Source organism: Mizuhopecten yessoensis, unplaced genomic scaffold (genome assembly GCF_002113885.1).
Source record: "Mizuhopecten yessoensis strain PY_sf001 unplaced genomic scaffold, ASM211388v2 scaffold6625, whole genome shotgun sequence".
Classification (NCBI taxonomy): domain Eukaryota; kingdom Metazoa; phylum Mollusca; class Bivalvia; order Pectinida; family Pectinidae; genus Mizuhopecten; species Mizuhopecten yessoensis.
Window position 1 is genome coordinate 472873 of NW_018406643.1, and position 25992 is coordinate 498864.

The window sequence follows — 25992 nt, forward strand, 5'->3', positions numbered from 1 at the left end:
ATTTTTCGAAGTCCCCTTTGTAGGGACAAAAATACCGTGAAACTGGAAGAGCATGCAGTGGGAAATTGTAGTCCCATTGTCAAGTTTTCAGAACCTGCACATGTAATATATTCATGCGTCCTAAGAAAAATATTACATTTGGACATTGTTTAGCATGTCCTCTCGAGTTTTAATGGAAATTTAAATATCAAAGCTTGTTTAGATTATGCTGTATACTGAATAAACATCATTGCTATATGTTTTGTGCATTTATTAATGTTTGAAATGAGTTACCTTTTCAACTATTGTATTCTACTTTAGGGTTTGTCAAAAATATTTAGAATTTTACACGATGGCCGACACGTAAAAGGATGCACGTTTTGTTTTTAATTCTATAATTTCAGTAGTCTCATATCTGAACGATATCTTCATCAATTTGAATAAAAGTATACGTCATAACTTATAATAGGACAATTTAAGACCATCTGTTCCAGCTTTTAAGGATCGATCTTGTTTTGCCTTTCTTTTCACATGAGAAATAAAATCCTATTAAAATTTGAATTTATATATAAGTATCTGGGAGTACCGACGCACAGAATGAAAACATTTGTAAGTTCTGATGTATTGACATAGGTTATTACGCCGAATAAACCAGCTGAAATCTGGAAGTAACAGCTGGTTTCCTTTGTCTTCTTTGTGTATTGTACCGGAGACATCCCGCACCAAGGACACTGTGATTTGTCAGCTCAATTTGATCGGTAAAATTGATAACGAAGAGAAACGCGCCAATAATAATTGTATATCTGATACCAAAGTATTGACGTGTGCTCCAACAGGATGTTAATAAGGCATCTTCATCGCTTTTTTTCTTTTCTTTCCTTAGTGGCACGACACAAATTGTAAAAGCTTTTCAAGACTTATTATTTTAATTAATTTTAAAGCTGACAGTGTTTTCTCAATGATGCACTTCCCGAAGAGTATATTCAGTTGAACCGGAGACGATTTCATTTCGAGATGTCAGCTTCGTTTTTATTTTCTCGTAACACGGCAATTGTTTGACATTACATTATTGTAAAATTTCGATGAAAACCTGTATTACTATCAATAAAACAGAGACTGAAACTAAACATACCGGTTTTTTTTTAAGATTAAATACTTATACGTATCAAAATACAAATTTTCACTTCTAAACACAATTCATTCATCGGGTGCTCTGAAAGGGACTGCTTTTTACTGGTATATACCAATTATCAGTTACCACAAAAACAGCTTAATAACTTTAATTAAATAATATTCACATTCTGAACTTGCTGTTTATTTATTATTTATCAAAACTGAAAATATATTTTCTAACTTATTGATTATAAAACGGTTTCAATCAAATATAAATCACGAAATTATCAATGCATGTCGTTTTATTCAGAATTAAAACAACTATATTTAAAAAAGTTCAATACTTGATTAAGCTGACTAAACATGATAAACTGGATTTATAGCCCTTTAAACGTTGAATATCCCATTTACTCAGCGTCACGCTTTCTTTGTATACAATCAATGACCAGTCTATACTATTTATACACAACTGGGCTATGTGGAGGTTTGTGAGAGGAATTTTTCACCAATTGTACTGGAGTTCAGTAACGGATTTGGAAACCGACGTTTAAATATTCACATTGTATTTCTGTAGTTCATACAGATCTATCGTCAGCCTTGCGCGCTGAATTGTATACTTATAAGAAGAGGTTCGTAATCAAGATTGCTGTTGGGACATATTGAGAGCAGATATTCACCCATAATAGTTGCTAATTGATTAAAACCTCGCTTTCGTTTTATACATATAGTCACAGTTCAACTCAAGGATTTATCATTTTATACATTTTCTAGCACATGTAGATGTGTGTTTATGCATGTGTATCTTCATATGTGAGCTTATGTGTCTACTTTGAGACGTTATTTTGACCTAACACCTGTGTCGTAAGATGTGAAATTGAAGATGAAGGAAACAGTATGAGGAACATGATGGGGAAATGTACTGTGTGCTCCGTTGTTTCCTTCCTGGTGTCAAGTTCCATCATATGTGGAGGTAAGTTGAAATATCGACTGATTCTTACTAATCCTCTTTACTGCTGTTGTCTTAAATCCTACTGTTATTTATCTTTATACAATGGCACCTTGCGATCTGGGACACCGTCGGCGGCCTTCAATCCAATCTGAGGAACTGTTGTGTTGACAAGCTCAGAACTGGAACAGCTTCAATGATCCTATGGATACCCAAGAATATGTTCTCCTTTCAGATTGGTCGTCTGCCTTCTGTGTTGAAGGCCAGTGATTATGAAAATATCATCCGACAGGAAACGTTAGTTTGTTGGAGAATTAACGTCAATGCTGACTGAAGGTTACGTATACATGTAGTCTACGGTACCACAAAGCCGTGTTTTATATAGCCTCTCGAAGAATATTTTATGCATACTGTACTCCGTGAACTTGATCCATAAAGAAAAGCTTATATATGTACACAAATTAAATCCCTATGATATAAGAACAACATCTGGACCGAGTTGTTTTGGTAGAAAGCATAGTTAGCTTACATATAACAGAACACAAATCTTTGCCTGAATATTTCCAAAAAGGAATGAAATTTGAAACTAAACCTGCATGTAAATGTAAATGAGAAACACAAAATATTCATATTATTCAGATACTCTCAAAAGTAGCTTTTTGAGTTTGTTATTAATGACTCGGAAAGCGGATCAAGCTTTCAACAAACTGGGTCTTGTAATAAACAAATTAAACAATGTGCAAATGGTCAAATTATTTCTCAATATTTTATGTTAAATAGTAAGAATGCCACATCAATTATATAATGGTATATATTTTGGGTGATATTTTGCCTCGTGATTTTTTTTAATAATGAAAACAATACGTGTTATATATATATATATATGAAAATATCTTATCTTCACTATCATTATCATTGTTATTTTTATAAAAAATAAGTTTTGTATGATGAAATAATGACAATATCAGTTTGAATGAAGTACACAATGCCAATGGTTCCTACATATGGTGTCACGTGCTGGTTAAACAACATTGCTTAATCTTGATGTCACTGAATGTTCTTAACCATTATATATGCTAGTACAAGGTGTTTGTACCGAGCCGACACTCGTTAAACAGACGATAAATCATATGTGTGTTTACTGCATTTGGAAATCTGTGTGAACCTAACCTCATGAATTATAGACTTATTATTGATTGAAATGCATGAATATGGGATGGTCCTAAGTTTCTTTTAACAACCATGAACGTTTTACGCATAATTGGCACATTTTCCCTGGTGCTGTTCCTTTATTCAGGTTTTCTGTGAGAGGAAATGTCAGTTTCTAATAGAAAGAGCCAAGGCCGATATAAGATCATATTTATCAAATTCGTTCTGGACAGTATGGCATTGGTTAACATTTATGTGTGTTTACACCAATTGGAAGGATCATTCCATGCCATTCATAAAATAATAACAAAAGGCCAATCACTTTTTCATGTCGGATGATTGGATCGCCGAATGTGCCCCGCCTTTGGGCAAGCTCGCCTTAGGTTGGAATCAACATAAGTGTCATGGGCTGAACTTGCCCCAAATTAATATATCATTAAATCCGTATACCCTAACAGTATGAAAGTCCATGCTAAGCTTTTATGTATAATGCAGTGCTAAGATCCTCAAAGTTATAAATAGTTGCTCGAGACCAAACATATCAGCAGTGGCTGAACTTACCCCGAGGCCGAACTAACCGCAGTCAACCTAGCACCATTTTAAATCCTCCTGCACTGGATCTGCCCTGGTTCGTTGTTTTCAAAGCACCTCAGAACTACTTGCAAATTAATTATTGACGATTTCATAACACTCATCTAGACGTCAACTGCATAGGGATAAGTAACCATTTCGATCTGCCTTCCATATTGGGACATTTTGGACCTCAATCTATTTTTTCCTGTAACTTCTTTTATTTAGCTGTTGGATGATTCAAAACTCTGAACAAAGTTTATAGATCTTTTTGGTATCTGAAACTACTCAATTCCATTTTTCAATGGACATTACCTTTTATTTGAAATATTCTGCTTTGTAAACAAGTCTGTTTAAAAGTGATCATGACGTTTCCTAATGGACAAGCGTACCTATTTCAATGAAGACATTCAGCAGACGGTTATGACCCATATTGCTTATCTGTTTCTTTCTTATATGAACTGGAATGGTTTTCAATAACTTGACACCATGCATGATGGACATCTTGGATATTTAATTGATCTAGCAACACTTGTAAATGGCAATGTCAGAAACATTTTTATTGATCTGCTGGATTGCCCGAAGAAATCAGAAGCATGTTTCAAATCAGTGGCTGTATGGAGTCAAAAATAATTGTTAGCATTAATAATTCATATTGATTTGCACCATTTATTTTAGACTATCCAGTTTAAAAAAGGCAAAGAACATTCAAAGATACGAAAAGTACAGAAAAATTGTTATAAGTTTTGTAGAACAGTCGAATAGCAAATAATTTCATAAAAAAGAATTTTGACCTAGACCTTAATGTTGTGTTCCTCTTGAAACTGCATGTATTTATATTTGTAATGTCAATTTACGAGCCGAAATATCTTCCTATCCATAATTATACTTTACTGTTGATTTCATGCTGCATTTCCACTCTTATTCCTTCAATGTTCTGTTGCTAATAGTAATCATATTACAAAACATACAACTAGTCATGTACTGTAATATAATTTACTGCATATTTTTTTATAAAAACGTTTACTTTAAATCTAGAATAATTTGGTAAGGTGAAGAAACAGTTCTTTGTGTTAACGATTGTTTTCTAATATTTATTCTTAAATGCGAATTGTAAATTTTAAAGTTGTGTCCACGTGTAGATGAACTTTCCTTGATATTAAATATGTCGGATACTTCATAGTCATATTTCCCGGACAATATTTTGTAGACCTATATCGTGTCGCCAAGGGATCTTCTGTAGGCTAGTGTTAATATTTTTAGTTTACCTAATCACACCTTATACCATAAGTCGTTTAGGCAAGGGGTCTGCTTTGTTTCTGGACTTTGAACATTTTCTATTGTTTCAATAGCTCAATATTTTTGTTCATATTCCATTGTTCTTCGTAGAACTCCCATAATGGAATTAGCTTTATTTACTTTTTCAGATATATTCTTATCAAATGATAATTTAGTGTTTATGATGACACCGATATCTATTTCATATTTAATGCATGTATCCTATGGACAGTTTACTGGCACGGGAAGTCCCTGTGAAAACAATTTATTTTTCTTCCTCAGGAACGACAGTATGTATCTTAATTGAGTACGTATCTCAAGGACCGCTCTTCCAGGACCCAGCTATCAAAGGCCTCATCATGGTTTTTTCAGGCGTATCGGTACGTATTTCAATTTACTTCTGTCGTATCGGTATAATTGTTTTACCTGTTGTATCGATACTACATCGGTATTATCGCTTTAAGTTGTATCGATGCTGTATCGGTACTTATCGGATTAACTGCTACACCGATACGTGTGTGATAAACTGTTTTATAAAGTACGTATTCTTATTTCAAATGCTGTTAAATTCATTCTAGCATCGGTATGTGTTATGCCATGTTCTGGCGTATCGATACGTATCGATTTAATTGTTGCTCTGTTCTCATTTCGGCTTTAAAACTATTTCTGTATAATCTTTGTTTCGGTAAATATGATTTTTATTTTATGTATAGATAATATTTTAATCTTTGTGTAACTTAATATCCCAGTAATACGCAATCTGACGAACTACGGGAAACACGTGTCGTTCAGTATCGGTCGTACAATGAACGTGCATCGTTTTTCCTCCTGAATGTCTAAGATAATATCAAAGAACTTCTTTCAAAATTTGCGCATTCCCAGTATTGTAATCATACCTAGTAAGAAACACGACCTAAATGAAATTGATTTTGATGTAATTTTTCTCATTGTAAAACAAACAGCGTTATCAATTACAGCTTTCCCTGTGACCTTTCCGATACTTAGAACAGAGAGTCAAGCCTCTGATCCTGTACTTATCAAACCTATTCAGCTTAATGACAAAGACGTGTATTGTTTTCTCTCACAAAACTTGTTTATGTAAATTAAATTTGAAAGGCAACATTTAGGTTCGTGTATTCAAAACAATCAATATTAGAATCGTAAGATAAAATATTGAAAAGAAAGAAAGTTAAATTTGAATTAAATCATGTTAATACTGATAATATTTAGCTGACAAAACAAATACATGTATGTTCTGAGTCATCGAAATAGCGGCATTAAAGTCATATAAAATCAATTATGTTTGTCTTACACATACATCTGTGCATTCAATAATACTGTAAACATCCATTGTATGAGAAATTGATTCGAACAATACACAGTTTCCAGGAAATTCGGCATTTGGTTTCGTAATGTCGACACTGTCACAAGGTAAACAAGACTAATACACGTATGTAATCAAGTATCGAATGGTTTTGCTTTGTGAGTGAAAGTTCACCAAACAAATCATCTGTAATAAAGTTTAACGAAAAATACTGAATTATCAACACTAAGGGGTTAGACGTTCCGCAGGAATAAAAATAATGATTTACCTTCCTCCCTGATTTTGACTTTTTCAAAAAAAAAGTTATTGTTTATAACACCAAACAGTCTAAAACAATATGTATCTAAATCACACAATCTTGATTTTCCTATTTCCATCAAAATTACTTCATTCCGATCACAACTTTGTTATTTCTATCATCAAAATTTTAGCTGTAAAATAATCCATGAAATCTGAGGATAACAGGGAAAAAAATCCCATTAAAGCTAACTATGAAGTCTAATATTATTTCAAAATAAACAAAAAAAGAAGCAAATTCAAATATGATTGTTATAAAACGTTTTTGTATAAAAATATATCAGTACTTCATTTCGTATTTCAACCTGAATGGGGGGAAAAGGCATCTCATAATAACAAGAGACAACTTATGTGGGGGCCACGCAGAAATCTGAGATATGCCCTGTGTCATCTGCTTAGCGGCAAGGGAGAAACCAAAGGGCCTGTTTCCAGTAATGTTAATTCTCCATAGGAGCCTGCCCCCGTATACTTTCTTATCTAGCTCAACTACTGTTTTTTTCTTTTCCGAAGAATAATTTTACACCTTTCCGACACCCAGATTTCATAATTTCAGTGAAAATGTATTTTTATAAAGTTGTCAATTTCAGCATCAAAGACATAAGTTCGTAAATAAAAGAAGGTTATCTCGAAATTGTAATTCGCAACATAGTATAAATTTCTTTTGATAAATATTTCCAAAACATCGTGTTTATTCATAAAACATAAAAAAAAATATTCTCGGATGAAAATGCACTTGCAGAGACACAATTATGAAGAAAAATGCCATAAAATTGCAATTTTCTCCCGTTATATAGTTTTGGATGCAAATTTCCATCAGAAAATCGGATAGAGCTTTACTTGTTTCATATGTGTACCAAAAATCAGCTAATTCCATGTGGTGGAACGTTCTCATATCGCCGCCTGAATGTGGTTGTAAATTGAAAGAAAAGGGGAAATGAGTAACAACCTTGTCTGAAACCCTATTATATAGCTTATTATATACAAACTTTTATATTGAATATCAGAGCGGATATTTTCATGACAGTTTTATGATGTGTAACGACTAAATAAACAGTATCGATATAAAGATTTACACTGAGGACACCCTGATACATGAATACTGTTCTATCTCAAGTTGTCCTCTTCTGAATTTTCTGATCGTGTGGCCTTGTACATTTATCCGTATCTTCTTGTCTTTGTCTATACGTTTACGGAATCATTGACTCGACGCTAGCTATTCTTGTCTCACTTTCCTTGTTTTATTGTCCCATCTCCAAAGCGTTGTGGCTCTGTCAGGGTTGGGACCCTGACTTGTCTCACTTTCTTTGTGCCTGCCGACCACGCCACATCGAATAGATAGATTATCCATATGAAATACTTTATTTTGTTCTAAGTAATCAATCAATTCTGCGCTTCTTGGAGGTATTGAATGTGATTTATTATATTGTCTTGTTATTTTGTGTAATTAGTTGTTCGTTATTTATCACACATTTTCGCATAATTGTACCAAACTACTAAGTATTAGCTGTTTACAGCAATCATCGGTGGCTTGCTATTTTGTTACTTTATCGACGCTTCATAAACCAATCGTTATTGTTTCAAGATGGAGGGTAAATGTGTTGGAGAAGGGTGTCAAGTATACTTCAAGAAACGTAGTGGCAATAAGAACAGAAGTGCACGCAATGTAAATAGTCCACAATATAAATGGCTCCTAGATACGCTGGTGCAACAAGGATTGATGTCAGCAAAGGAACAAGCACTTATTTGCCAGAAGTGCTACATGAAGTATCTTCGGAACAAAAATCAGCCTGAACCTGAACCCGAGCAGAACCAGGAAATAGAGGAAGAAGACGACTCCCCGTCCCATATCCTGCCGTTGCTGACCCTTCATGATCTTTTGAATGGATCATCTTCACACAAAAAATGCTGTCTCTGTCTTGTTACCTTTGCAAGAAATGGAACAAAATCATCAGTCTTACCAAAACGTGCAAGACATCACCTGATCTATTCACACAAACTGTGGTGTCCCACCTCATCCCGCGTCTGCTCCATTCACCTTATTGGTAACGACTTAGATCCGTCTACAGAGGTTGTCCTTGATGGTAGAGGTTCCTTGGAATCTCAGTTACCATCAAAATCGTCCGAAATCATTAATGACCTCCTAGAGGTGTCGCACGTCCTTTCACAGAACCAGTCTGCGTTTACAATAAGCTTTTCTTCTCTTGATGACTCGGCATGCATGGCCTGGACAGGTTGGTCCAAAGATCAGTTCCTCGAAATCCACTCGCACTGTTCCCCATATCTTTCATCTGGTATATATACCAAGACTACACACGATGCTCTATTACTGTTCTGGGTAAAACTGAAAACCGACATTTCCTGGAGTCAGTGTTCTTCTCTTTTTGGAATTTCCAAGTCAAGTGTGTCCAAAACTTTCCACTCCATAGTACAGGCATTAGACACATCGATAGTCCCACAATTTCTAGGTCCGGATCACTTGACAAGAGAACAGTTGCTCGGGCACAATACTGTCTTTTCAGAAGCATTTTTTGGAGATAAAGCCACTGCCATATTAGATGGCACCTATATTTATATCCAGAAAAGCTCCGACCACAAGCTCCAGAGAATGTCCTACTGTGGCCAGAAGAAGAGAAACTATCTCAAATTCATGAGCATCGCCTTACCAGATGGCTACATTCTGGACACAGTAGGACCATTCACTGGCAGCGAAAATGATGCTACAATTACAAAAAAAGTCATGGACAAGCTAGTTACTTGGCTACAACCAGACGACAACGTTGTCGTTGACCGAGGTTTTAGAGATGTCCTACCAGTTCTCGAAGCCTCTGGCCTCAATGCTAGCATGCCGTCATACCTGAAACCCGGTCAAAGTCAACATTCTGACGTCCAAGCAAATCTTGACAGAACTATCACCAAATCGAGGTGGATTGTGGAATCCTATCATGGTCGTCTGAAACACTGGACGTTCTTCCGAACGCAATTGGTGTCTAACAGCTTTATCAATGTCATCGAGGCTTTGCTTCGAACCGTCACAGCCTGTCTGAATGGTATTAGAGGACCGATCTACCAGAGATCTCCAGAGAGAGATGCCAAAGATAGGCTAATGGCTGAACGTATGAAGGACCGTTTGACAACACCGAATGGTTTAGCTCAGAGAGTCAAGACAGATCCGGATCTATCTAGACGGGCAAGGTCCGAGTTTGTCAAGATGGATGCATCTTCCGTACTGTTTCCCCGTCTCGATCTTGATTACTTGAGAACCATTACGTGTGGAACGTATCAGATATCTCTGGCTCCTGGTTACATCGCCGAACATTTAAGTGATGACGGAGACTATGAGGTGTGGCTTTACCAGCACTCCCCAGACCTTCTCCGATGTCAAATACATTCTCGACACAAAAGCCAAACGAAATATAACGTTTGGATACGGTTCACCGTTTCACCCGATGTTGAGGCCCCAATAAAGGACTACTACTGCCAGTGCCCAGTTGGAGAGAGAACGATGGGAATGTGTGCGCACATCTCCAGTATCTTGTACTACCTTGGGTATTACAGGACGCTGGAAAACCCTCGACCATTACAACCACAGGTAAAGAAATTCCGACAAAACTTGAAATAGTTTTCCATGCGGCAACGGAGTGCATATGTCGAAAGTATGTTTGGGGCTCGATATGAAAGATCCCCGTTACCATGTGACTAACCAAACTTATAAATATAGGTATTATACAATCGCCCGTAGCTATGAACACTCCCGTAAATGCGAAAACCAACCAAAATCATAAGGAACACGTTTTGTTTGTTGTTCTGTCTATTTGTCAGCCAATGTCTTCAACCACGGGGACTTGTGAAGTAGCCATCTTGGATTTTTTTTATGAAAAAGTGTTTCTCTCACTTTTTTTCATATCTGTGTACATATTCTCAACATACCGAGCAAATACTCTCGTTTTTTTGTTAATTATCTAAAGAAAGTCGAAAATCGGCAATTCAACCATAGGCTAATTCAACCCAACATTTGAAAATGTTCCACCACTTACATTTTGATGATTTTTCCTCTCATCAATAGCATATTACGTACTGTTTAATAGGATAAAAATTGGTTTGCATCCAACGCCCATAAAAGGGTGTATTCTCTAAAAAACACAGTTTTTGTGTCTAAAATGTTATCATCGAAAATGGCATTTTTGAGATTGTTTCTTCCATAAAACAGCCAAATGGCGCGATGGAAACATGATTTTTTGTCACAATCATGCCATGAATGTATTCTTTACGGTGACCATCATTTGATTAGATTTTCATTAATATTTTACATAACATGCACATTTTATCAACACTTAGACAGCTTCTGAAAGGTACAACTTTGAGGAGCCATAAAAAACAAACCAAGTGACCTAAATCTTTATACTTTATAGATTTGTGACCACAACGGCATGGGCAATGCACCATCAACAGGAAATTTGAAACCGTTTTGGAAACCGGCCCTTTGATCGAATGTGCGCATTATCACATTGAGAATGTATATTTGTTATTCCCTAATAAATTGCTATTTAGCTTTATCAAGTGACCTAACCCCGCGGATGTTTTTCTGATACAACTAGCGCTATTGTTCACTGTCCTGAAGAAAATTACACAAATTCAGGCGTCCCTTTCCATTGTAGTTCTTGAATAATCATGCCCGGTCTGTGTGTCAGTTTCTGGCATAATAATATTACCAATGAGATACAATGGAGCTAAATCGAGCACATACAAAAAACCGGAATTGCGTTGTCACGCCTAACCATGTGGAATTATTGACCTCTTATCATTTACAAATGTTGACTTTCTACCATGTACAAATGGAAGCATTTTTTTAACAACACTTATTGACCACACATATTGACCACTCCCCTTGTAAAAATGTTGATCCCTACCGAACTTCTGTTGACCCCTTATCATGTATAAATGATGGCCGTCAGCAGAAACAAATGTTAAACTCACCATACACATGTTGACCCCGTACCATGTTCAAATATTGGCCCCTTATACCATATAAAATATTTCTTTACAGTTCATGTCGACTGGTTTTGCGGGACTCCTTGCTTTGAGGCATAATGACTCAACTTGGGTGGTACGTATCTTTATTGGCATTATGATCATTTCATTGAGGAAACCTACATGTGTATAAATGAGCAAATGATTTATGGTAGAGTTAAGGCTACATGCTACCTTACACCCATACATGTGATCTGTGTTGTAATTAAAGCTATACATATTATACCTGTGATTTGTTCGAGTAAAAGTTATGTGCTACCTTACACATTTTATATGTGACTTGTGTTAGAGTTAAGGTTATATGCTAGCTCACACATAATTTTTTGCCACTTGTGTTAGAGTTAAGATGATATGCTGTCTTTCATATTATACAGGTAATTTGTGGTAGAATTAAGGTTATATGCAACCTTTACATTTTACTATTAATTTATGTTATAGTTAAGGTTTTGTGCTACCTTACCAATCACTTGTAGCTTCTATCAGATTTAGTTATCTGTAAAGGTTATGCGCTACCTTATGAATCATAGATGTGATTTAAGTCAGCGTTTAATTTATATGCTACCTTACACATCATACCTGTGATTATTGTTTGCCTGCATTTGTGTTACAGTTAGGGCTATTATTGGCTATTTCGCTCTGATCCGTTACACCTGGGTTTGATGTTGGAGTTCAGTATATTAACCGAATAGTTACTACATTACATTTGATTTTGTTGTAATCTTCCTGTTGGCGATGACGGAACAGCTTAAATTTAGATGTGGCAATGTAAACAGTCTTTCTGTATCTTGTGATACACGATGCACTGGGCATGTCTGTCATCATTAAAACTGTCGCATTTAATTGAAGCTTTCATCTTATCCTAATGAAATGTCCTATTTTTATTGAGCACAAAAGAATGATACAAATTCCCAATACATAATAGGTGTCTTTTCAATGTCCGTATCACTGCTCTAGAGTGTATGTGGCTCAGATTGTTTCCCCGAAGGGCGAAGTGAACTCTCATTGTCCATTTAAACTCTATTGATTCCTGATATCTTATACTAAACACCTTTTGTGCGGATAATAAGCACAAGTGTTGTAGACTAGGCACGTCTATCTCGTAAATACAGTATCGTGTTAAGAATATATTCATTTGTAGGTAGGGGCTACCCAACAACGTTTGTGTATCTCCAATCCTAAATACACGTGGGGTATCATTGTATACTGCAATGGTTGGTTGGTTGATTGGTTAGTTGTAAGGGTTTAAGGTCTAATGCCATTTTAGGACGTGCCTTCATGTGTGTTGTGTACGCATCTGATGCCGACTTAAAGTGCTGTCTCACTGAAATACCATGCCGAAGGCATCCCAACACAGCATTCCAACCGGTAACATTATACTGACAACGGGTGAACTAAATGTAGTTGTTACCATTACCCTAAACAGCTGAACGTTCTGTAGGGAATAACATCTACCATTTTTAGGACTTTGATATGCCCCGGCCCGGGGACAGAATCCATTGTCTTCCTCAACCGGGCGAAAGTTCAACATTAAAGCCAAACGTAAGCCAAGCAAGGCGCTAGGAAATAAAAGGTAGTTAAAAGTATAAAGGGTGCAGCAGATTGATTTTGGTTCCATTTGTGTCCTCAAGTAGAGAGCACAAAAGCAGATCCAAAATTCTGCAGGGGTTCCAACATTAGTCGCCTCTTACGATACATGCACTGGGCAACAGCAGTGTTATTCTTTTCTCGATCCCCGACCTGCAGGGGTATACTGTAATGATGTTTTTGCAAATGCACAAGGACGTTGCAGACTTGTATTGACTTTTAAGGTGTTCAGTAGGCCATTCATAGCTGTACTCATTTAAAGGTTGCACTATTGTATTGTAACATATGTAATTGCATATTATACGTTTGACACGTAACAAAAAAAACCTGATTGATTGATTAATTATCAGGTTTTTCTATCTTCCACACGCTTCACTTATATCCTGCTACGACACCAAATTTTTCATTTCATTTGTTCTCCGAAAGTGAGCTGCATAAACATGCATCGGTCCACAGATATTTCTCACGGCTCCTTGTTCACGAAAGTAATACATTTCTGATTATTTTCAGCCATGAGAAAAGTGAAACGATATGTTATACTGCAGTGAATTTCGATTTTTTCTCTCCTTTAATTTGAGTGATTGATTAGTTTGTGTGAATTTATTTCGGTAGAAGAACATGATATGTTTGTAGGCCCTGGCATATCAACATCATGGTGTCTGTATCGACAAACCAACATATGTTTGGGTATGTGGTAATTTTTGTTGTGTCCCATAATGCAACAGAATTTTCATCATACTGAACAAACCATGGATGAATATACACAGTTTTGAACCGACAACACTAAATTATCATTATTCCAATAGGGATATATACTGTATATGTTGCCATTATTAAGATTATGTTGTAAAAACGACGGTCATGAATTTTTTTTCAGCTCACAACAAATATTTCTAGAGAATTGAACAAAACCTGTAGAGATTAGGTGTAGAACATATCGTGAAATAAATTGTGGTCTGGGGCTACACGAACTATATATCATCCCAAATAGCAAGGGGGGATAACCAGCCAAGTCCTTGTTATCGAATTAGCGATATCACAGTATAGGGACTACACTTAAATGCATAATTACATGCTTTCACTGTAGACATATTTTTAAATGGAGATAGAAGTGCCATGATAAGATGCACATAAACCATGTATGTGCAAGTTCATCATATATATGTACGCAGAGAAACCCGGATCCAAAATACTACATAACGAATTCCCAGGTCTCACTTTTCAAACATTGCCACAAAGCATTTGTTTAATTAAAGTGGTATAGATATTGTGAATAACCCGGTCGTCTAAGCTGCTAAGATCTGAGGAGTTTTTAAAAAGATAGAATGACGATAGTTCTCCTTTTTGTTTTGTTTTGCAACGGTATGTTGAAATAAAAAAAATGTACCAGAAACAAATCTACAATTGACTTCAATACCTATCTATTCCGTCAATAACTTCGATGATCGTTCAAAATATGCGCTTCTTACCCAACATTTATTCAACGTTTCAGACAAACCTACAGATATCAATTGAGAGCATCATGATGATTGCAACCCTTACGGCCTTCCTAGCGCTGAAAGACACCGTCTACCTTCCCGAATATGACGATTGTGTCCCTTCTAACATCACTTCAGTATGCACGTGCAGGTATGTTATAATAACCATTGTAAACTATTGCAGCGATATAACGCACGTGTATTTAGGTAGACTTAAATGACTATCCGCCTATATTTTTTTTACACCAAAGATAAAAATGATAGCTCAGGTTTCCTCTGGCTTTCATTAAAAACTATATTTAACATTTTGGTATTTTTTTCAAATCAACCAAAGAAAGAAACTTTCAAATATAAATTATGTAATAATTGAAAATAAATCGTTTCAGGCTGGATTTTGGTCCAAAACAAGTAAATGTAACTTATAGCTCGCGGGATCGGGTTTTGAAGAGCACCGAAACCAGATCGTATTTTTGCATTATGTTATATTATTCATATGCAATGTATCCTTTTTTAGTACATAAGAAGAAGAAATTTGTCCTTAATACTGGAAATACCGAAACACAGAGGAAACCTATCGTTTATTAATGATAATCTAATATCCTTTACCGTATATTTAGCTTTATCTATGTTTGAGTATAGCTGTATAATATATATTTCACGACTGTCTTGATTTACTTGACTTATTCCACTTCGTCCAATGGGGACAAAGGGTGACCACAGTGCCTTTCTGTCCATTGTGGTGTCTTTGTCTCTTTCCATGTCTTGTCAATCTTTTTCAATTCCGTTGTTAGTCCCCTTCGCCAGGTGTTCTCTGGCCTTCCTCTCTTTCGATGTCCTTCAGGGTTTCAATCTATAACTTGTTTTGTAACGTTGCTGTAACTTGTCCAATCTATTTACACTTTCTAGATATGATTGTTTGTTTTATATGCGGTTGTTTAGTCCTTTTCCAGAGTTCTTTATTGGAGACTGTATTAGGCCACCGAATGCCAAGGATGTTTCTTAGACATCTATTCACAAAGGTTTGAATTGAGTTGACTGAAGCTACTGACTCTCTCCAAGTTTCTGACCAGAAGGAAAGTACAGACTTAACGTTGGTTTCAACGATTCTAATTTTGTTGCTGGTTCGCAATGAACAGCTTCCCAAAACAGGCCAAAGCATTGAGAAAGCCTGTTGTGCTTTCCTTTTTCTGGCAGCAATGTCCTCATCGGTACCACATGTTGGGCTAACTATAATACCCAGGTATGTGAAATTCTTTAAGTCTTCAATGTCTATGTTGTTGATCTTAGAGTGGTCTTGTTGGTTTGCATTTATTCTCATAGATTTTGTTTTCTGTGGATTTATATAAAGACATGTTCTTTTAGCTTTTGATTCAATGCTGTTTGCTTGGTGTTGTGCGTTTTGAAATCGATGGGATAGTGTACCTATGTCATCTGCAAGTTCAAGGTCTTTCTAGGCATGATGTTGAGTCCATCTGGTGCCTTTTGGATCACTGTATGCTGTTCTACTGACCCAGTCATCTACTTATAGAAAAAAGAGAGGAGAGAGAAGACAACGTTGTCTAACCCCAGTTGTCACAGGGAATGACAATGTTATGATCTTGTCAGGAATTCCATAATGTTTGAGTATGTCCCATAGAACTTGATGGTCGATGTTATCAAATGCCTTTTGGAAGTCAACAAAGTTAAGGTATAAAGGTGTTTGCCATTCATTAGTTTATTTGCAGTGTTGCTATTTGGTCGACACATGATCTTTCTTGCCTAAAACCAACTTAATCTTCTCTCATCTGTTTGTCAAGTTCGTTTTTAATTCTGTAGAGGATGATACTGCACAGAAGTTTGCTGGGGATGATATTAAAGTGATGCCTCGCCAGTTATTACAATGAGACTTGTCACCTTTCTTAGGATTTTTTACAAGTAGCCCTTTCCGCCAATCATCTGGTATTTGTTCGTTTCCCCAGATATTATTCAGTAGTTTCTGTAATTTTTTCACTGATATGTCATCTAAGGCTTTGATGGTCAATGCCACCTGCCTTACCAGTTTTCATATTTTTGATGGCTTCGATAACTTATGTTTCCATGATGTAACTGGTTCTTATATTCACTGGTGATCCAGCTTCTAACTCTAGTAGGTCTACAGGTGGAGGGCGGTTTAACACCTGATGAAAATGTTCGCTCTAACGGTCAAGTTGGTATTCTAATTGTGAAAGCATGTTTCCATTTGTATCTCCGACTGGCTATATTTGTGGTTGTTGATTTCCCGCTAACCAATTTTGTTATACATGTATTAAAGAGGGTTTTAACATCTCCTTTACAACATGCAATATGTGCTTCTTGATCTAGATGTTAGACATGTATACTTGTATTCTTGTGCTAGTTTCTTTTGTCGTCTGGTTGTTGCATTAAACACCTTTTCTTTCATTTTTCGTCTCTGTTCAACTTTTTGCCAAGTTTCTTTAATTTCTTTTGGTTTTGTTGGAGGTAGCCTACATTTTCCTCGCATGACTGGAGAATGGAGTCTCTAGAACGTCCTAGGCTGTGCTGATGTTCGTGTCGTCATCCTGTAGGTTTTCTAGTATACTGAACTTGTTCTGAAGTGCTATTTAGTAGTTTTCTTCTGATCTCTTCTGCTTTTTTTGTAGATAGAAGTTTCATTTGTATCTTGGCCATGAGTAAATGATGGTCAGATGATAAATCGGCTCCTCTCTTGTTCCGTACGTCTTGAAGTGACAATCTCCACCTTTGTGCTATGGCAATGTGGTCTATTTAATTTTCAGTGAAAAAGTGACCCTCCTATAACAGGACTATTGACTGAACAAAATTCCGCAAAAAGCTCTCCATTTCGTTCATTTTGCCCAATCCATTTGTCCCAATTTCTCTCTCTACCATTTCTACTTGCACCTACTTTTGCATTCAGATCGCCAATTATCATGAGGATGTCATGTTTTGGTGTCGAATTTACAATTGTTTGTAATGAGTCGTAAAATTCGCTTGCATTGCTGGTTGGTGAATAAACCTGAGTTATTGTTGTCTTCTAAAAGTGTGTGTCAAACCTTGAGGTGGTGATTCTGGCTGACACAGGGTTCCATTCAAGCAGAGATCTCTTTACTTTCTTGGTAAAAACAAATCCAATACCTTTGGCATGGATGTCATTGACATTAGGGTTGCCAGAGTAGATGATGGTATGTCCAGAAGTAAGTGTTGTCATGCCAGATGCATTCCATCGTACTTCGCCGAGTCCTAGAATTTCAAGCTTACATTTGTCCATTTCTTTGGCAACCTGCAGACTTCATTCCATGTGCCAATGTTTGTAGGTTGTTTAGCTGAGAACAACTTCATCGGCCTTCGCGTCATGTGTTGTCCTCGTGGTTGGTTTTTTGTTGTCACCTCTATCTCAAGTCTTTGGCAAGTAAGAGGATTTGTTTCTGTGTTCTTTTTTGTAACAAAACTTGTTTTACTAGTTAGGAATGTTAACCCTAAGCTAAACCTTTCACGTGAAGGGTCGGGATGTTCTGTTGGGGTTTTCCATCCCATAATCGATAGCCTTTGACTTTCCTGCGTCACCCACAAGCCAGTGGGACTATTTCATCCATGGCTGCGAACTAGGTTTGCAGGTATCGGGGCATATCTACACACCGGTGGGCCATGCATGCCGTGCATCTAGGTGCCTAGACTCATCTGAGACCAAGTGGTTCTCCCTGAGACCGTGAGGTACCCAGTTAACCGTATGCCACCTCGAGGAGGATTTCAAATATGGTCACATTGATCTTGCTGTATGAGAGGCTATTACTGGCAGAGAAGACATACGCACACTTTTCACAGCACTGAGGCTGCTTGCCAGTGGCAGTGCTGAAAGTCAGCCACCGCACTGTACGCATTAATACAACCATTTCGACAGACACATGTCTATGTTTACATGGTCAAGACAAACTAGAAATAAAGAAGCAAGATAATCATGACAGAGATTGACTTTGATCGATTTCTTTATTTCTTTATTTAATGTTGTCGATTAATCAACAAAAATCAAAACAGCGGGAGAAGTAGTAGAAAGGAGACGAGGAACAATAAAATCGTTACTTAAAAATAGGATGTTTAATTCCGTACACCTAACACTGACCGTTTCATTGATTGTAGAATATATGCCGAAAGATTTTATACAATTTATTAATCTTAAACAGGTAATCGTTCATATTTAATGTATACCGTCGTCATATTTTGAGGGAACAAAACAAAATTCGACCACTTCACGAATTTTTTCATGATAAAACACACAAAACACGAACTAATTCCACGATAAAACACACAATACAGGGACGAATTTCAATATCGACAATATAATTGTAGCAGCACTTCTGGTGCGATATATTGGCCTAAGTACAATGTCAATATTGTTATAAAGGAGTATTTACTCGCTGATTCAAGTGAGTGCCAAACCGTTTTGTTAGTACAAGAACTTTATTAAATGGGTCGTATATAGGTCAATGTAATTTATAAAAGCACTTGACTGCCTTGTACTTCTGGATAAAAAAAAAAACACGCTACTAGACTCTTATTGTCCTAGTGGTTGAGACATGATTAAACACGTATCCTGATACAGTAGTGCTAGCTTAATATGAGATCATTCGCAAAGTTAGTCAGAGTTGCGGCCCTTTAGACAAATTTAAATACGTTGCCTTATTAGATTCGATTCGCACTTTTTTGACGGACTTGGTACTGCATTAACCTGGTTAATGAGGCTGGTATATTTGAGGGTTTGAAAAAAAGGGCTCCAGACAGTAAAATAATATAAAAGTCACATGCTAGTTGTTAATTTCCGTAATTTAAGTATACCATGAACTCTATTATTGTATATTTTATATCGAAGAAGAAACTATATCATACAGATAGTTATTAAATATTATTTATATATATATATCCTCTATATACGTGTCACTGTACTAATTTTGTATTTCAGTGAAAGAGATGTCATCAATCTTCCGTAAGTACATGCAGATGTAGCGTTCGCAGCCATTTAACAATTAAATAGCAATAACCTATTTATGTAGATAACCAAAAGTGACTATAGAGCTAATGAAATAAAGTTATATATACATGTAGCAGTTTCTTAATGATCCGGAAAACTCTACACAGCACTACTGCGTTAATACGGAAATTACCATACAGAAACCTCAATGCAACATACATAGGCCCTCGTTAACTCGGAAACATTTATTTTATAAACAACAAACCCTCGTTTTCCAGGAAGAAAATCTATATAATGTACAAGACACTCGTTAATCCGGAAAAGTAGATAATAGTAGATTCTTGCTGAAGCGGAAAATTATATATAACGAGCACTTGGCTTTTGCCTTTCAGGAATATTTTTATATAGCGTACATAAGACCCTTGCTTGTCCGAAAACTTCTATATAACATTTAAGCAGTAGACCCTGCTAATCAGAAAACTTCTATATAACATTCAAGCAGAGACCCTGCTAATCAGAAACTTCATTATAACATTCAAGCAGTAGACCCTGCTAATCAGAAAACTTCATTATAACATTCAAGTAGTAGACCCTGCTAATCAGAAAACTTCCATATAACATTCAAGTAGTAGACCCTGCTAATCAGAAAACTTCTATATAACATTCAAGCAGAAGACCCTGCTAATCAGAAAACTCCATTATAACATTTAAGCAGAAGACCCTGCTAATCAGAAAACTTCATTATAACATTCAAGCAGTAGACCCTGCCAATCTGAAAACTTCCATATAAAATTCAAGCAGTAGACCCCTCTAATCAGAAAACTTCTATATCACATTCAAGCAGTAGACCCTGCTAATCAGAAAACTCCTATATAACATTCAAGCAGTAGACCCTGCCAATCAGAAAACTTCTATATAACATCCAAGCAGTAGCCCCTGCTAATCAGAAAACTTCTATATAACATCCAAGCAGTAGCCCCTGCTAATCAGAAAACTTCTATATAACATCCAAGCAGTAGACCCTGCTAATCAGAAAACTTCTATATTACATTCAAGCAGTAGACCCTGCTAATCAGAAAACTTCTATATTACATTCAAGCAGTAGACCCTGCTAATCAGAAAACTTCTATATAACATCCAAGCAGTAGACCCTGCCAATCAGAAAACTTCTATATTACATTCAAGCAGTAGACCCTGCTAATCAGAAAACTTCTATATAACATTCAAGCAGTAGACCCTGCCAATCAGAAAACTCCGTGTACGGTAGACCCTTATTGATCAGGAAAACTCGGTATCAGGACGAGGATACCGTAAAATCTCGAAACCAACGGCTGACTGATTGTGCCCTAAAGGTTTTTGTACCCCGCAACAACGTTAGAGGGGTGTGCTGGAATCAACTTGTTCGTCTGTTTGCCAGTCTGTCTGTCCTCTGTTGAAATATTTTCTGGATACCTCCTCCTAAATGTATAAGCTGATTTCAACAAAACTTCACATGAGTGATCGGTACATCATGTAATTTGTGCACTTGATATTTATTTTATTCTCATGTTATTGACCTTTTTCTACTTGTTAATTTCAAGGTATGTTTTAACAAGTTTTCACCAATTCTTAATTTTTTGATTCAAGATGGCTACCGTGGCCTCTGGTCAGTTAAGACAATAATGGTTATACATTTGTAACTTGAGTTTTATGGGGCTGACTCTGATGATAACCTGTGGGAATGATACATAGGGAATATTCTTTCTCAATGAAAGGCCGACTTAAGAAAAATTGGGATTAAAGAGGGCTGTTATGCCCTCTAATCGGCTAAGACAATAGTGCGTATAGCTTGAGGTATATGTGGCCGAGTTTGTTGATGATCTATGGCTGTGATACAGAAGGGGATATTCCTTGAATTAAAATACTACTTTCAAATATTGGAATTCAAGATGGTCCTTTTTCCCTCTGATTGGCTGAAACATTAAAGCGGCTCTTTTTGTATTTGTCTATACTTAATGGTCCAAAAATCACAGTGATAAAAATGAAAATGATATAAAAGGGAAAAGATACAAGGTCCAAAGTATTGCAAAGAGTATTGTACAATGGAATTGACCATTTCACTAGGCATTTTCATTAAAATATATAAAAGATATTCAGTATTGGTAAAATTTCTTGTTTCTATCAGATGTGGTTGGTCATACTACGTAATCCAATTATGGTCATCTGGTATATTTTCCTTTCTGGTAACTATGATATATGTCTCTCATCGTTACGAGATAACATCTCCTATCTACGAGATGTGTTCATTGATGACATAACTCCGAGATAGGTATCTGTCTCGTAGCTATGAGATCGGACATAAATACAAGTTAGACCTAACAAGGCTTCCTTGTGATACTATATGAAATAACAAACCAATGAACTACAGTTTTTCGATAGAATACATTTGGTATCATGAACATGCCTTTGACAGAAGGTGTATGTAGATAATCTGTTACTTACTTCTCTAACAAATAAAACGTTTACATTTTATTTTATTTTTTCCCCCAGTGAGAGCATAACGTCGGCAGTGGACTGTAGCACGCTGTACTCAGCACTTGACACTGCGCACGCGCTTATCTACTTGTATCTGGCCATATGGATGCTGTGCATTATAGAGCTGTTTCGGGCTGTGTTTCGGGCGTGTACACGATCTTCACGGCGTCAGGTACTGAACACCACCATCAGTATCACACCACAATATCACCGCACCATCAGTACCACAATCATATCACCGCACCATCAGTAGGACACCATTATATCACTGCACCATCAGTATCATAACACCATATCACTGCACAATCAGTACCACAATCATATCACCGCACCATCAGTAGGAAACCATTATATCACCACACCATCAGTATCATAACACCATATCACTGCACCGTCAGAATTAGAACACCATATCACCGCACAATCAGTATGACACCATTATATCACCGCACCATCAGTATCATAACACCACATCATGTTCACCGCACCATCAGTATCACATCATCACATCACCGCACCATTAGTATCACGCCATTATATCACCGCACCATCAGTATCATAACACCAAACCATTAGTATCACGCCATTATATCACCGCACCATCAGTACCACCATCATATCACCGCACCATCAGTACCACCATCATATCACCGCACCATCAGTATCACCATCATATCACCGCACCATCAGTATCATACCACCATATTACATCACCATCAGTATCAAACCACTGTACTGGGAGCGCCACAGTGACACCATCCCACCATCATAAAACCACACGACTATAATCAGGTTTCATTTGCCATTCAAAGCAATATGCATGCCAAACGACAGATTCAATGAAGGGCGAATAGAAAAGCCATGCGTCCAGTTAGGGTCAATGCTATCCAGTGTAACAATTATGACGACATACTAATAACACTTGACATACCGTAAATACAGCTATATATATGCCATCTGAACATGTGGGGCGTCTGGTCCCCCTACCAGGGTCCTCCCTGGCCCCACTCCTAAATAATTTACTCCGAGTAAGGGCTATATCTATGCCTCTGAATGATATCTTCTGATAAAAGGGGACTGAGAAAGAAAGGTAACAGAAAATGCGATACACATTTGTAAGTATGCATTATGTGTTATCAAATTTTGCATAATAATAAGGTATGGAACACTCAAAGTTAACATTCATGACGAATGTCAAGTGCATGTATTTGTATTGTTTTATTAGAGTAGTTTTCGAGGAGAAGAAAGTCGTTCTTTTTTCACGCCGGACACTCACAGATAATGTTAATTCTTTATTGTTTTCAGGAAAACGAGAGCGAAGATATGTTAAATAACTCAACTTTCTACAACATACCATACCCGGAGATTACACACAAAAAGAAGAAAAAGACTGAGAATAAACAGGATGTGGACAAAGAAAAAATATTCACACTGCTCAATGCATAGAGTGCCTTCCTTTACAGTGTTCGTATCGGTCGTACCAGTCCCGTGAAATGTGTGTTCACCAGTACCAGTCCCGTGAAATGTGTGTTCACGAGACATGAATGCCTTCCTTTATAGTCTTCGTATCGGTCGTACCAGTCCCGTGAAATGTGTGTTCACCAGCCATGAGTGCCTTCCTTTATCGAGTTCGTACCGGTTGTACAGGTCCTGAGAGACAAAATATGCCAGCCAAAAGCGCCTTCATTTATCAAGTTCGTAGCAGTTGTATCGGAACACACTCCATGAATAAGTCTGTGTTATTTTTATACATGCACGGGCATTGGTTTCGTGATGTGATATCGATAGAACCTTGTCAAATTCGCTACATTTATTGACTCATTCACGGTGCTGATTCCTCGAGAAATGTATGACACGGGTGCAAATTATCCAATGGATACAGGAAAATGACTGTACATGCAAAAATGGGTTAAAACGTACGAGCAAAGAAAAAATGGATGCATCTTGAATTCAACACCCACCGAACAAATTCAAAAGACCCATTTTGTTAAAGATAGGTTCCGCGGAGTTTCGGTGCCTTTTAATAAAAAATACCCGTTTTCTTGTTGTAATGTATTAAACTGTACATATACATGTACGAACATCGAACTGCATAAAAAAGCGCAACCTAGCGGAGACAAATGGTTCTAAGGCAAATGTCACTTTTTTGATGCTAACGGTTAAGTCTCAAATGTGAGAATCAGACAATCAGATACAAGAATAAAGTTATTTTATATGATAACGTTTGACGTAGTGGATGAAAAATGTAAATATTTTGCACTTAAATTTCAAAAAGATTAATTTGAAGATTTTACTTAAGGTACAGTGTACCACTGTATGCGATATAATCGCAAAGGAGAGTTTTTTTTAGTTGTTTTTTTAACTTAGAGTATTATCCTTTAAATATACAATATGACGCAAGAAAAGATTGTTCCCTTGTCAGTATTTTCAGGATAAGCAGTCATAATTCCATAATACATCGCGAGATGTGATTTACAAGTTGAATATGAAAACACTTCTATAGAAAATGGCGTTGACAAATATTTAATCAAAGTGACGATGATAATTATATATTTTGATTTGATGAGTTCCTTTACCCAGTTAAAGAGGCATTCACATAAATTGTTTTGAGTCACGTACAGTGGCAATAGCCTGTTGGTCATGTCTACTGATGATGTCATTTTCGTCAAAGCAATTAAGTTTGAAGATTAATGGACATCAAAGTGTTACTTTCTACAATAGCGTAGATTTCTCTGAGATTTGACTTTATAACGAAACACAAGTGAAGTTATTGAGTCTGTTAACATATATGTATCGGGTGTAGTGTATTCAAGATATTCTTCGATGGTACGGGTTACTATAAAGAAAACAAACGTCATTTTATAGTTGTTTTCATCACTTCAACCTGTGAAATTAACATGTCTATTGGATCTTAAATTATTTCCATTTGTGAAATCGTCATTTTAGTGAGGTTCTTTGTACATATTAATTTTAAGTTAAGATTTTTTAAAACAATGACATGTGATTATGAGTAATATCAAGCAAAATTTGGTAAATAAATGAAGAAAAACACTATTGCTTTGTGCTATTCTTTGCATTTTATTGAAACACTCGTTCAAGATATCAAAGTTGTATAATAAAACCAAACAGTTATGTTTCAAAGATTTCATGTTCAAGTCAATGCTACATGCGACAAAATATATACCAGGCCATACTGTCGTAACCAAGTATTTTCGTTAAGTATTGAAATGAAATATTTCTCAATAATTATTGCATGCAAAAGCACACCGCAGTGCTTACATGTATGGGGGTGAATATCAGATATATAGGTAACGACATTGATGCTACTGTTATATTCATGGTTAAATTGACAATATACAACACATACATTATACATCAACATACTAGTTTACAACGTGGATACATTGATTTAAAAAGAATTTCTCCTATTTAGATACAGACAGCTGATGTAATCCCGTATGTAAGTGTAGGTCTAGATATGCCTGTTGAACTTGCTCGAAGGCAAACTTTCGTAAGGTCAACTTGACCAGTGAATGACCTGTATCGACAAGAAGAATGTTTTTCACTGTAAGTTTAAATTACGTCAATTTAAGCTGTAACTGACCTAAATAGACACAAAGAGAAGTTTTGTCCTGAAGCTCAGTTAGTTATCGTGAATAAATCTACAAGCATATAAGGTTTCATTGTGATATCGAGATTCAGACTATTAAAGTAACTATTGATGAATTCTGCTGCTAATTAAAAATGAATAGCTTTAAATTCGCAATACAGT

General features: G+C 36.4%; 1 protein-coding gene across 1 annotated transcript; it reads left to right on the forward strand.

The window, feature by feature from the left end:
* Positions 1-1565: 1565 nt before the first annotated feature.
* Positions 1566-25266, forward strand: LOC110452352. The gene is made up of 7 exons (XM_021500821.1): positions 1566-2062; positions 5318-5415; positions 11701-11760; positions 14761-14897; positions 19698-19721; positions 22236-22392; positions 23526-25266. Exons 1-7 carry the CDS (start codon positions 1987-1989, stop codon positions 23664-23666), a joined length of 693 nt encoding a protein of 230 aa, XP_021356496.1. The 5' UTR covers positions 1566-1986; the 3' UTR covers positions 23667-25266.
* The last annotated feature ends 726 nt before the right edge of the window (positions 25267-25992 follow it).

What these genes read in the sequence shown, in the direction of transcription:
- LOC110452352 (XM_021500821.1), top strand. Translation starts at nt 1,987, where the DNA reads ATGAGGAACATGATGGGGAAATGTACTGTGTGCTCCGTTGTTTCCTTC. An exon ending in AAGTTCCATCATATGTGGAG is followed by an intron (nt 2,063 to 5,317) that starts GTAAGTTGAAAT and finishes TTTCTTCCTCAG; the next exon opens with GAACGACAGTATGTATCTTA. An exon ending in ATAATGACTCAACTTGGGTG is followed by an intron (nt 11,761 to 14,760) that starts GTACGTATCTTT and finishes TCAACGTTTCAG; the next exon opens with ACAAACCTACAGATATCAAT.